This window comes from Rhopilema esculentum, chromosome 8 (genome assembly GCF_057945365.1).
Source record: "Rhopilema esculentum isolate cy_ngs chromosome 8, ASM5794536v1, whole genome shotgun sequence".
NCBI classification, from domain to species: Eukaryota; Metazoa; Cnidaria; class Scyphozoa; order Rhizostomeae; family Rhizostomatidae; genus Rhopilema; species Rhopilema esculentum.
In genome coordinates this window covers 8,470,154-8,482,172 of record NC_142822.1, presented here as the reverse complement: position 1 = coordinate 8,482,172, position 12,019 = coordinate 8,470,154, and the positions used below count along the sequence as shown (strand labels likewise).

Sequence of the window (12,019 nt, the reverse complement as noted above, 5' to 3'; positions counted from 1 at the left end):
CAAAACATCCTATCAGCTGGCGCGCCTGTACCCTGGGTACCAGAGCCTCAGATAGTCAAAGGATTAAGAATGGGGAAAAGGGAGGGGGGAAAGGCATGGGAAGGAGAATGGGTAGCGCGCACGCAGCCAGACAGTTGTATCATTGAACAAGAAACCAACAAGATTGATAATGGCCACTTTGTATTAGGGACAATCTATAGCAAAGTAAGACAGAAGGAATTGCTTAATTCTTGAAGGCTAAAGGGAATGCATAACTCAAGTACAACAAAATATTGGTAATTCTATTGAATACAATATGATTGGTACTGCTTTATAAGATTTTCTTTAAGAATTGAGAGAGTAAGATTGGGATTCAATTGGGAGTACCAGGGCCGGCGAAACGTATTTGTAAATGGAGGGACCAAAATATCAAAGTCTTGAAAGGGCTTAGGAAAGGCCGCCGCCATGTTTGGTGGCAAGAAAAATTTGGCTGGTGACAGAATTATGGTGTCCTATGGATGGCCAGAAACTGTATCTATAATGAATTTTGACTGAAGGTGTCACATAGTCGCGTCTATTGTGATGTTGATTTGAAATAGAAAAGTTTTGCAAAGTTTTAGAATAACCACTATCACATGGCTCGTGATGAAACCTTTTTTTTATATTTTAAAAGTATCCGAAATAAGATGGGGGAGAAAAATAAATGAAACACTAATTAATAAAAAACATTAACGTTGAAATATCAACAGAGGAGCTATCAACTAAACATAAAAAGTTAAGAAATTGTGTACAGTTAAGACATAACTTTGTAACATCTGATCTTAACTTTTTCGGAAATTAAGTGTTTTAACACAGATTTGAAAAACCTTCATACGGGGCTTGACAAAATGAGTTTGAATATAATTTATAATTGCATTGATATTTTCTCTTTCTAAGTAGGAATGGATTATCCAAACGATCAAACTCTGAAGTTTTCTTGATGATACTTTTTAAGAACAAATCTGCCCATACTTTATTTCTCATATCCTCAGAAAAGTTCTTTCCAGCTATTTCTTTTCCTTCAACAGCTGATTTCTCTCTTTTTGTAATATTTCTGAGAAATTTAACATTCGTTAACAAATAGACCTTGTGTGCCAAGTTTAGGCAATGGAAAAAACGAAACTCCGTCAGTTTGTGCTGGTACCAAGTTATTCTGGACTAGGTTTCTCGATCTATTTGCTAAGCCAAGTTGTTACTCGTTGTAAAACTTAGACAATGACCGATTTCTTCGATCTAATTTCCATATTCAATTTTATGTTTGCCTTCTATGATAAAGACATAGCAACCAAGGTAAAACTAAGGACACATCTGAGAAAATGCTAGGCAAAGTTACTTACAGTATCATATACTACATACATTTTCACTTTTGCCTAAATATTTTTTTCAGCTCTGCAGAAAAGAGGGGGACCATGGCCTACCGCCCCCCCCCCCCCCGGTTTCGCCGGCCCTGAGTACAGCTAATCTTGGGTGTTCTGATGCTTTCAAAAACCCATGTTTATTCTTCTAGCTTTAGCCATTTCTCCCTAAATAAGATATTTAATACTACCCCTGTCCCAGTCCCCCTCCCTTCGTCCCTCTTCTTATTTACAGATAACACTTGAACCCAGGGTATCCTCAATCTTACTATAAATTCCAAGAATTTTAGAAACTCATCATTGCATTGATGAATCTAAAAAAGTTCACAAGGAAGAACGAAGAAACATTAATGTGAACAAATTCGCCTTAACTGATAAAACTTCTGTAATGATAGACGAAAGGACATCTCTACTGAAAACCAGAGTCGACGCTAAATTGTAGCCTCTAGAATTCTTAGATAACTCGTCTATAGAATGCTAGGTTTTTGGGTAAATTGTAAACATAAAAACTTGATTAAAGAGGACTTCTCAGGCAAAAGACAAACTTGACCAGAGCAATTGGATCTGTACCCTGGGTACCAGACTCACTATATTTTATTTTATATATAGTGAGTCTGGTACCCAGGATATTGGATCTGTTTCTGGTTGCTAAAATTCCGCGAAACATTACCGTTTTCCGCGAAAAATTTGGCAAATATGCCCCCATTGTTCGTTGGCAAATGCAACTAAAATGTATAGATGCTAAGTTTATTATCTATTGCTCTAATGTATTAAGCTACGATAATGTATTAAGATTTTATAAAAGCAGGAAACAAAGCCATGCATATTATGTTATCAGGGATGTAGTCGTAAAATTTTAACAAGGGGGGCTCTATGAAATTTCTAAGTTGTTCTTGTCATGTAATCATTTACATTTAAACATGGTGAGGGTTGATGTTTTTCCAAAAAATTTTTGAGGAGCCAGGTACATTGACTGTGTTGAGCGTCAGCTGAGATGAGAGCATCAAATCTATGAGGAAGAGTGCAAGGGGGGAGGGGAATTTATTGCAAGTAAGGAGGCAAATGTTTTCATTGCTCAGGGGTTCAGTGAATGGTTGGCGGCAAGAAAAATTGTGAGATATGGCATTCCAAGAATGGCAAGAAATTCATCCAAGATATTTATGGCATCGATAAGGAAGAACTTTTTTTAAATAATAATGACCCATTGGTTAGATTTTGAATTGAAACATTTCCTCCCGTGTTAACAAAACAGAGGCGATTTTATCAGCTAATGAACAATGCTACTAAAAATGTCATGTAGAACTGTTATTCAGTGGACTTGGAAAGTTTTCATAGTTTGCAGATATAGAAAATCAATTTTGGAATAAATACAGCTTTGAGAATACCCGAGCATAACATTATCCAAAGAATAAGAGCATCCAGTGCTCTTAGCTATTAAAAGGGTGTAGTGCATGAAATTTTAAACCTAGACAAGATAGAGTCAAATGATAGCAACCGGTTGTTGATTCAGGCATTTCTAATAAACCAACTGTCTAATGCGAAACTGCAGCTAAACGAACTCAGTTAGAAATCATTCAATAATTTTCTATCTATATATTGCAAACTTTGTGTACATTTTCATGCATATAAAGCTTGCTATGCCTTTGAAATCTTTCCAGGGGTGGCGCAAGAAACTAAAACATGATGAGCTGACAATCTTAGAAAAATTCAAGTGCCGACGACTATAAAAATGGTTGCCGACATATTTCATGAACTCCTCTTCACAGTTTCTTTAACTATCAAAATGTTTTGAAAATGAATGAAAAAAAATGTTTTTATCCGTCATTCAAATCGCGTATACATTCTTCAAACTATCAATTTCGTTAAAACGTTTCAAACTACAAAGATTTGATAAGCGATTTTTTGTTGTTCCCAGCTAGTAGACTCTTGTACAGTACATCTTTTAGTGGCTAAGCAAGTTTGAGCCATCTTTTGCTTGGTTTCTGGCAAAGACAGTATGATCTTGCTTTTTGGATATCTTGGCCCGCTTTGGCTGAATATCATGGAAATATCTTGTTGACAGTGAAAATGGCTATCGATCTAATAATAATCACAAGCCTTGGTACAATAAACCAGAAGTGACTTCCCTGCGAGCGAAGCGAGCAGAAAATGTTTGCGACCACTCCCTTAAGTATAGCTTAGAATACATTTATGAATATTTCTAGGAGCCATTTTCTTGCAGTTGTTTGAAATTTTCTCCTATTCTCGGCATATTTTTTATATGTTCGAGTAATTCCATTCTTGAAAATTGAATTAATTACTTTATAAGGCCCCCATGGAGCCCTTAAGCTCTGGGGAAATTTGTCCCTTCTCCTCCTTTCTGCGACCCTGTTTATTTGATGCCTCTCAGATTCCTAATATATCATTGAGCTGGGCGAAATGTTTTGATCGAACCTTTAATCGCAGAAAAAATTTTAAAAAACACAGGCCTTCAAATTTGTTATTTTAATTGATTCAAATTGGTCAAGAGATTAAGAAACAGCTTTGGCTGAGGTACTTTAAAATGTAATTCTGAATAAAGTTTTTCCCATCTAGAGGTGCTTTGATGCTGAATTTTTCAAACTTTGTTTTCAAATGGTGCCTGAACACTCCCCTTAAGCTCAATATTTAGCAATAGCACTGCTAGCACCCTCATGATTTAAGAACAAATTATAAGCAACCCAACCAACATCATGGTTTTACTGAAAGTCAAAAAGCCAGTCTGAACTTTAATTCAATGGTTCTTTTAAAAAAGGTAAATTTCTCATTTGACAGTTTCAAAGTGCCGACAGTTCTTTTTCTTTTCTTACATTGAACTGCTGAAGGGGTGTCATTAGGAACATTTTGGGGGGGGGGCAGCTGCCCTCCTTGACTCTTAGGATAGCGCCATCCTTGAATCTTTCAGTTGTTTCTCTTTTCCTCAATTCTTCACTTCTTCATTTCTTTGCATTATATGATTCTTGGCTCTATCCAAGCACAAACAATGAGGGGGCTGGCCCCCCACTTTTTTCGGAAATCTTAACAATGAGGGCTGCGCCCCCCTGAGCCCCCCTACCACTACATCCCTGTATGATATCCATTCCTTTCCAATCAGTTATCTGCATATTGGCTCAAAATTTCACGCGATGCAGTTTCCCAACGTTGCATTATGGCAAGCAGTTACATCTAAGGAACGCCATTATTATCGGCAAATCTGGTGATCTGTAACCCCAACTTTTTTCTTTAGCTTCACACTTGCAAAACAAGAATTAACAGAACAGATTCAATAAAATCAAAGCATCTTTGAAAGAGAAACATTTTACTATCCCTGAGTTACCATAGAAAGTTTTTGATGTCTCTTGGCATGTTCTTTAGTAATCATGAGCCCTGCAAATAGACATATGGCTTTTTCTCGCCAGTCTTCACCCTGTTTTCTAAAGTGGTTTATCTTCCTCCAATTACAATGCTGCTTAGTATCAATATCAACAAGTTCAATGACAATCTAACTAGGATTGGAGGCATAAACATGACTTTCGAAGGAATCAGTACGGGTGGAAGAAAACAGCGTCGATAAAATGGTAAGGAGATTGGTGTTATCAACTTTTGAAAGTGGACGAAACAAGGGCTTTTTTAACATACTAACTAGGGTGGCGATTGCCCCTCTAGCCAAAGTAACCTTCCATTGTTTTGAAGCAACAGGTTATAGACCTTCTCTTTATGTCAATAAATGCTAGCCCCTCAACTAACTCCCCTGCGAAAAGGCTATGCCACGAATGCAAAAAACTTCTAGTGTATGGATTGACTCACAAACGACTCTGTAATGACTTGGAACTGCTCTGAATATAGAACAGTCTCCTATATTCAGGCAGTTTAACGAGAGTAAAAAACCCGTGCAAGTAAATCACAGTTTTGAAGCACCTCAAAATTTTGGGACACTTTTTTGAATTTTCGAAAGGCGCCAACTGTCTAACCAAAGAGTGTCCTTGAATTGCTTACGTGCTTTACGAAATGACCTTTTGGGGCCATGATAAAAAATGTTTCTATATTCGATCTGCTTTTAAAAACACCAAAAAACAAGATCACAAACAGAGTTACCGAAGGGTGGTGGCGATGGCAAATTGGCTTTGGGCATTTTGTGAAAGCAACTAGTAAGACATAGCAAACTTTTACAACTTCTTAAACGACTGCAAGAAGATTACTGCAAAAAATATTCTGAAATGGAATTTTAACTTATCTAAAGGGCATGGTCGCCAAAATTTTTCTGCTCGCTTTGCTCGCAAAGGGCTTCCTCTTTCAATCGTGCCACAAGGTCTCCGAAACTCCTCGGCGGCACTACCCCCAGCTAAGCCAGAAGATGATATCTATAGGCATAAGACATAAGACATAAGACATAAGACATAGGACATAAGACATAAGACATAAGACATAAGACATAAGACATAAGACATAAGAGTTTTCATTGCAACCAACAAGAATTACAATTTAAGTTATGATTAATAGAAAAAAAAGAGTACATGAATTGGACTACGTTTACCATAATCTATGAAATTTAAAAATTTAAAAAGAACCAAATGGTTGGGAAGGGATCTTATAGCAGAGCTAATTCATAGACCCCTACCCGGCCGATTGGTGGCCAAGGCTTTATGTAGCAGCCTTTTTAACCTTTATGAAATCTTTTTTAGGGATAATTTTAAACAGGCTTTTAAACTTTATAAGATGCTTGTTAGGGTGCACCTTTAAACAGATGTCCCCCACTTTAATAATCTTCCTATGGCAATCCAAGACGTTTTATTCGAGACGTTTTTTGAAACAAGAAGCTTTTATGCAGCATTGTATTCCTATTCGACGCTTTTAACGTACTGACTGGTTGGAAATTTGTGGGCCTTTTGGCTTGTCATAGTGGCCCTTATGAATCCCCACTCGTTGAAGTCCTTAAAAATATCCTGAAGACTTGGCTTGAATTTGGTAAGCAGTGCTAGAATGCGCATGTATTTTTTTGAGCCAGTTTGAAAGCTTCTTAAAGATTTTAAGCGATTTAAGTTTCTTATGAAATCCCTATGGAAGCCCTGGTGTAATCTGAAATTCAAAAAGCAATTTTTTGAAGCCTTTTTGAAGCCGAATGGTCTCACTTCAGAAGTAACAATAATAGAATGATATGATAACTTTTAGATTTCAGATCGAAACGAAATAAGTACTCCCTATCATTACAAATATCCAAGAAAAATTCTTATCGTTCAATTGTACTTGTGATTTTTGCAAGGAATATGTATGCAACATAAGTTATATTTGATTTAAATCATATTGAGCGTTGGTAATCTAAATTAGTTGGCTTTATTAAGCTTTAATATAGCTATAGATTGTACTAACTGTAAATAAAGAAAGTAAAAGACAGCATGTTCAGAAAGTAATATCAATCCAAAAAGTAATATCAACCCACGTAGATGGTGATCAAAACAAATTTTTGTTTTTATGTAAGGTAGGATTGGGTCCAGCTTCCCTTGATGGTTGATGTTGAGGTGAACGAAACTGTAGTCCTGATTCGAATATATTTTTATGGGTGTTGCCCCCATTTCTGAGAGTCTTTAGGGCAGAACACCGCAGAATTTCCCTGGGGGCTATCCCCCAGACCACCTAGCCTGTCTCCCTTTGCAGCGCCTTCACCTACAAAAAGGCTTCGTCGTTGACTAAACGACAATTCCTGATATGTTTCAGCAGCAAACTTCAATACACCCTAGGTGCCCTTTTTTGCAGTTCCTGCCCCAGCCGCACCACGAAGCTCCGGGCGCCCCAGAATGCTATAGATAAGTGCCCATTATTATAGAAACTCTTTTTGAAGAAAAAGCAAATCTCATGGCGCCCAATCTGTAGAATCCACTTATCTATAAAAAAGACTGGATCGAGCTTTTAATGTGATCAGAGTGTTGCCGTCCGAGAAGAGGGCCCCAGAACAGCCCATGCAAGGAGACGGCCTTCTCTGTCACCCCTAGCAATGTTTTCAGCTGCTTTGGCCTTGTCCTTTTTCAGCAATCATACACACAGCATTGCAGCTCTCGCATATCCATCTCGTTGAAGTATTGGTTTTGAGGAATGGCTTCCCGCTAGTGTTTTGGGCCCTCTTCCTTTAGAAATTGAATGGGCTTCAAACTTTGGTGTTTCAAGACAATAGGAAGCTCAATCCAGTATTTTTTATAGATCAGTGGTAGAATCTAGCCCACTATCCCTAGTCAAGTAAAACATATTGAATAGAGGTCAAACGGATGAAACCGAGGCCTGACAAGAGGACAATGTGCTACCTAAGGAGGAAACAGACATCATCATGGCAACATTTCATGGCGGTATTCACGAGTTTGTAGGAAATTCAGAGGTATAAGTCGATATATTTAAATCAGCTTGATGCTTTATAGGTTTCCATCTGAAAGTTTGGGAGTGGGGGCACGATTTGGTTGCTAAACGGTTATTTCGTATGTTTAAAGACTCGCAGAAACATCGCGCTATTCAGATTACTTTAAACAGTCAATAAATATCTGTGGAATGTTGTAAATAGCATTGAAATCTAGTTACGATAATGCAAATGACTAGGAAATAGTTGCTGTAGGGTTTCTAGTTGAAATTAGGGAGTGGTATTCGCAAACGCGACGCTCTTTTGATTCCCCTCAAAAAGTCACGATTCAGTTTACCTTCATGCGACATCGATTCAGTTAATTGGATCTATGCCGAATTAATCAAAGCTATCTTAGGAGAACTTATAGACTATCGGACGTTAATTAATAACTTCTTACTTGCAACTGAAAGCTAAACATGTTGTAAATATGGCGCGACTGATAACATCGTTATGCGTTATGCGTACGCATTCCATTGATTTCATACTTGCGGCAGTCTTATGCTACAGACTTCTTTTCGCAATTATACTAAAGGGTTCTGAATACACTGCTTCATTCCAGGAAGAGGAACAGCCAACCGACCCAGAAAAATTACAATAGCAATAGCAAATACAAGTATCCATAAAAATATAATACTGACGTGTTAACAAGTTTGACATAAACATATAATATCGACGTGTTGTAAGAATCATAAAATTGGATGGTAGGGCATTTAAACTGAGATCATTTTAGCAGAACGATGAAGAATTTACAGGTCTTCTAAATTATCCATGATACATAATATACCTCGGAACATAGTGTGACACAACGACACGTGAGGTTGGACGCAAAAAAATTAGCGCAGTTTCTAGGCCAAATGCATATCCAACTGTTCTTTCAAAACAATATACCGATCATAAGTTGGTCCCTAACGGGCTTTGAGATAGAAAAGTGTTGTTTCCTAGCAAGAAAATCGTGTTAAAATACTAGCAATATGTCTGATAGTTTTGACCAATGAGGACTTGCATGAGCAAGGAAAAAGAGAAATGTTTTTATCTTGAATTATGTGCATGCATAACTTTGTTTTAAAACTTTGAAATATATGAGGAAGAATCGAGGGAGAATATACTTAGATAAAAATTTTCAAATAATTACTGAACTGTCTTTATCTAAATTGAAAACTGCTACTGAATCTTCTAACTGGTGGCTTGAATAAGAACATTGTCAAATGTTGGAAAAGTTGCCTTTAAGTTGTGTTTAAAGTTGTATAAACCTGAAATCAATCAAAAAACCCGTCAAATATTATCAATATACTGTATTATCAAAGAAGAGAGTATCAGTCCACTTGTATTTGCCTTATGGCTTATAAACTCTATTTTTGAAAATTGTGAGAAATAAAGATAATAAGAAATAGAGGAAGATTTGCAATGTAAAAGAGTAGGCTTGTTGCTTTAGATCTAAAACGTTTTTGTTGCTTTCATATATCAAGTTTATCTCTAAATTGATCAAATATTAAGTCAACAACCTAAAGAGCTTTGATGAAGACAGTAATTTCACAAGGCAAAAAATAATGTAACCAGAATCATTAAGAATTTCTTACTTTGTTGGGGATTTTGCTAAAGCAACCTATTGGAGAGGTATCTCTATCTCTCATATCGTCGTTATATTGCGACAAAGGAAATGTTTTTGTCAGCACTCTTCACTAAAATTTGGTTTGGCTCTAGTTGCTGATATTAGTGAATTCATATTTGATTTCTTATTTGTTTCCCTGGTTCGTATGCTTTATTTTGTTTCAATAAAAAAAGATATCAATAGAAATTTAAAGTTTGTAAAATAGAGAAAAAACAAACACTCTTAAAGGTCACCTGGTTTTTTATGGTAAAATCTGCGATTTTTGCCGTTTGCAACGAAATGATAATGCGAATTCTCCATGTGGCTTGAGCTTGAAAAAGTTTAGGCGCGAGTGAAGTGATCAGCTAACAATCTACTTCAAAGAATCGCGAATGTTTTCTTGGAAATTTGGTCATACGATTCTATGTAAATGATCCATGCTTGACAATATATTTTAAGACACCACTTTGAAAAAAACTTAACTCATTCCAAAATTACTTAAAGTCGTATTTTAGTTTCAATGCTGCGTACATCATTCTTTATGTGATGTCAAAGGTTATAAAGTCGTTTTTTATTAACAAATAAAACGCATTTAAAGATATGTCTCATTGGCTGTGAAATATCCAATACATACACTAGACTTTACTTATGTAACTTTAATTTCAGCACAAGCTAAAGTAAGACGTTTAACCAATGAAATTTAATGGCTAAATTTAAAGCGATACACCCCAAACATTTTATCTCCTAATTTTCTCTGTCGCCTCTTAAGAATAGCTCAAAAAGCTTTGAAAATTAAAAATAAATCAGTTGTTTGGAGTTTTTCAAAGATTTTGCTTCTTTGATCGTTCTTTAAACCGGGTTTTACATTATTCTTGCTTGAATTCTACCAGTCACTGTAATGGTTTCATTTTATTTAACAAGGCACCCTGTGGCAGTTCCAAGAATTTTCACGTCTGATACCTGAAACCCTTATGCGCACAAAGTAAAGAAACCACATAAAAACAACCCAAAGAATGAATATTTATTGCGGAAAGACCTTTCTCATTTGCATAATAATTGAACATCTAATCAGCAGGTGATACCCTTATCGTACAAAGCCCAGCCAAAGGTAGCAGGTTGCTTTCAGACAGTTACCAGGCACTGCGGAATCAGGGAGAGGGGGGACTGAGGGTGTTTAGCCAGCAATAATTTCCAGAATGTGCTCAAAACCATGCACAAAATCTCACTGCTCTTGGTTTCTCACATGTTTAGGCCCCCCCGCCCGAAGCTGTTTAGCCTTCTCAATCCGCAATATTCCTCGTGGTCTTTAATTTTTGGTTTATAGATTCTGTTGATCCGGACATTCGTAAATTTTTGTTTCATGCCAAACAGTACATTCTTGATGTATACTCGCATAACGGCTTAGAAAAAGACATTCGCGTTGCAGCAACTGCTGGCAGCAACAGAATTTTCAACATGAACTTTGTCATTAACTATCAGCATTTGAATGTTAAATAGTGTTTTTCCTGAGCAGAGTGACTTCAAGTGGTGAAGAGTAAGGGATCATGCATCCTGGTCCCATGCTTCAATATGCATTCAGAATGAGAGATCCTTCATCTTATCCTAAGATTTATAAATATCAAACAGGCCCCTCAATCTCCGTTGCAGCATCCCTTGGAAAGCGATACCTTAGAAAAAGGGGCACCTGCTTTAATATAGTTTAATATCAAGGTTGGGACAAACATTCTATCGAACTCGTTACACAATTTAGTGCGTTAGGAGCATTTCATTTTCAGCTCTTATTCAGAGGCGGATCCAGAACAAATTCGAAGGAGGGGCAGTTGGTAGTGTTTGAGCTGAAAAATTTTCAGAAATTAGTGATGAGAGTACGCTATATACAACAATTTTAGACCTCAATTACTGACAGAAGGCTCTCTCTTCACGTTCTAAAGAAAATCTTTACAATAATTGTATCAAACCATTCCCGAAAAGAGGCGCCAGACTTGCTTCAACTCGGTGAGGTAGGGGCTACTGCCCCTAGTTGCCCCCTTAAATCCACCACTGAGCTCTTTGCAGTATGCACGCTCCTGGAAACAGTGTCAACAACAAAAGTATGAATGAAATTCAATTCTTAGCTCTAAATGTTCACAGCAGTGGCTGAATAAAGTGAAGATGACGCAGAAAGAATCGTATTCTTTGAAAAGTGCCGGTGGTATGTAGGCAAATAGATTTGGGTTCTTTGTAAGAACTTTGTGTAGAACTCAAAACATCCTTAAGATTAATAGATTAACTTTTTCTCTAATAACCAAGGCCTGGAAACATTGAGTTATTCAGAGTTGAGATAACTTTGTCCTTTTTATTTGAGAGTGTATAAATTTTAAGTGAAACGAACGAACGAAAATCAAACGAGACATTCTAAAAAGAGAAATCTTCGGTGACACTTTTTTATAAGAACAATTTTATAAGAACACGAGCCTCAAAATTGGTCAAAAGTTAAGAACAAAGTAAAAACAAGCTGAGGCCGAGCTACTGTAAAATGGAATTTTCAACAACGTTTATTCTCAAAAACGAGGTTTTTTAGGTATGTGTGGGTAAATATTCAAACTTGTCGGCAAATGAAGGTTGTTGTGTTAGAGCGAAAAAGTTAGCAATTGCACTGCATACACCCAATTAATTTACAAACAAACTACTAGCTCTTAT

At 36.7% G+C, this 12,019-nt stretch overlaps 2 protein-coding genes across 9 annotated transcripts in view; one reads left to right on the top strand and one right to left on the bottom strand.

Annotated features, from left to right (window-relative positions):
- LOC135694871 (uncharacterized) overlaps positions 1-12,019 on the bottom strand; it is a 43,847-nt gene that overhangs the window by 13,156 nt on the left and 18,672 nt on the right. For 2 of the 7 annotated variants that reach the window (XR_010517212.2, XM_089109675.1), the window contains one exon: positions 8,354-9,002. The exons of 3 other annotated variants lie outside the window; for them this stretch is intronic. Coding sequence is in view for 2 of the 4 variants with exons in the window: in XM_089109675.1 (XP_088965801.1) it covers positions 8,976-9,002 (27 nt within the window). In the remaining 2 variants the exon portion in view is untranslated. Of the gene's footprint in view, positions 1-5,536; positions 5,732-8,353; positions 9,003-12,019 lie in introns of those variants that run through there. 2 more of the 7 variants (XM_089109672.1, XR_016143938.1) reach the window with 2 other exon arrangements.
- The window catches only part of LOC135694868 (uncharacterized), a 29,464-nt gene that overhangs the window by 6,738 nt on the left and 10,707 nt on the right, over positions 1-12,019 (top strand). The window contains exon 1 of one of the 2 annotated variants that reach the window (XM_065213742.2): positions 5,727-7,734. The exons of the other annotated variant lie outside the window; for it this stretch is intronic. Coding sequence (XP_065069814.2) covers positions 7,687-7,734 — 48 coding nt within the window. The 5' untranslated portion in view covers positions 5,727-7,686. Of the gene's footprint in view, positions 1-5,726; positions 7,735-12,019 lie in introns of those variants that run through there. 2 annotated transcript variants of the gene reach the window in all.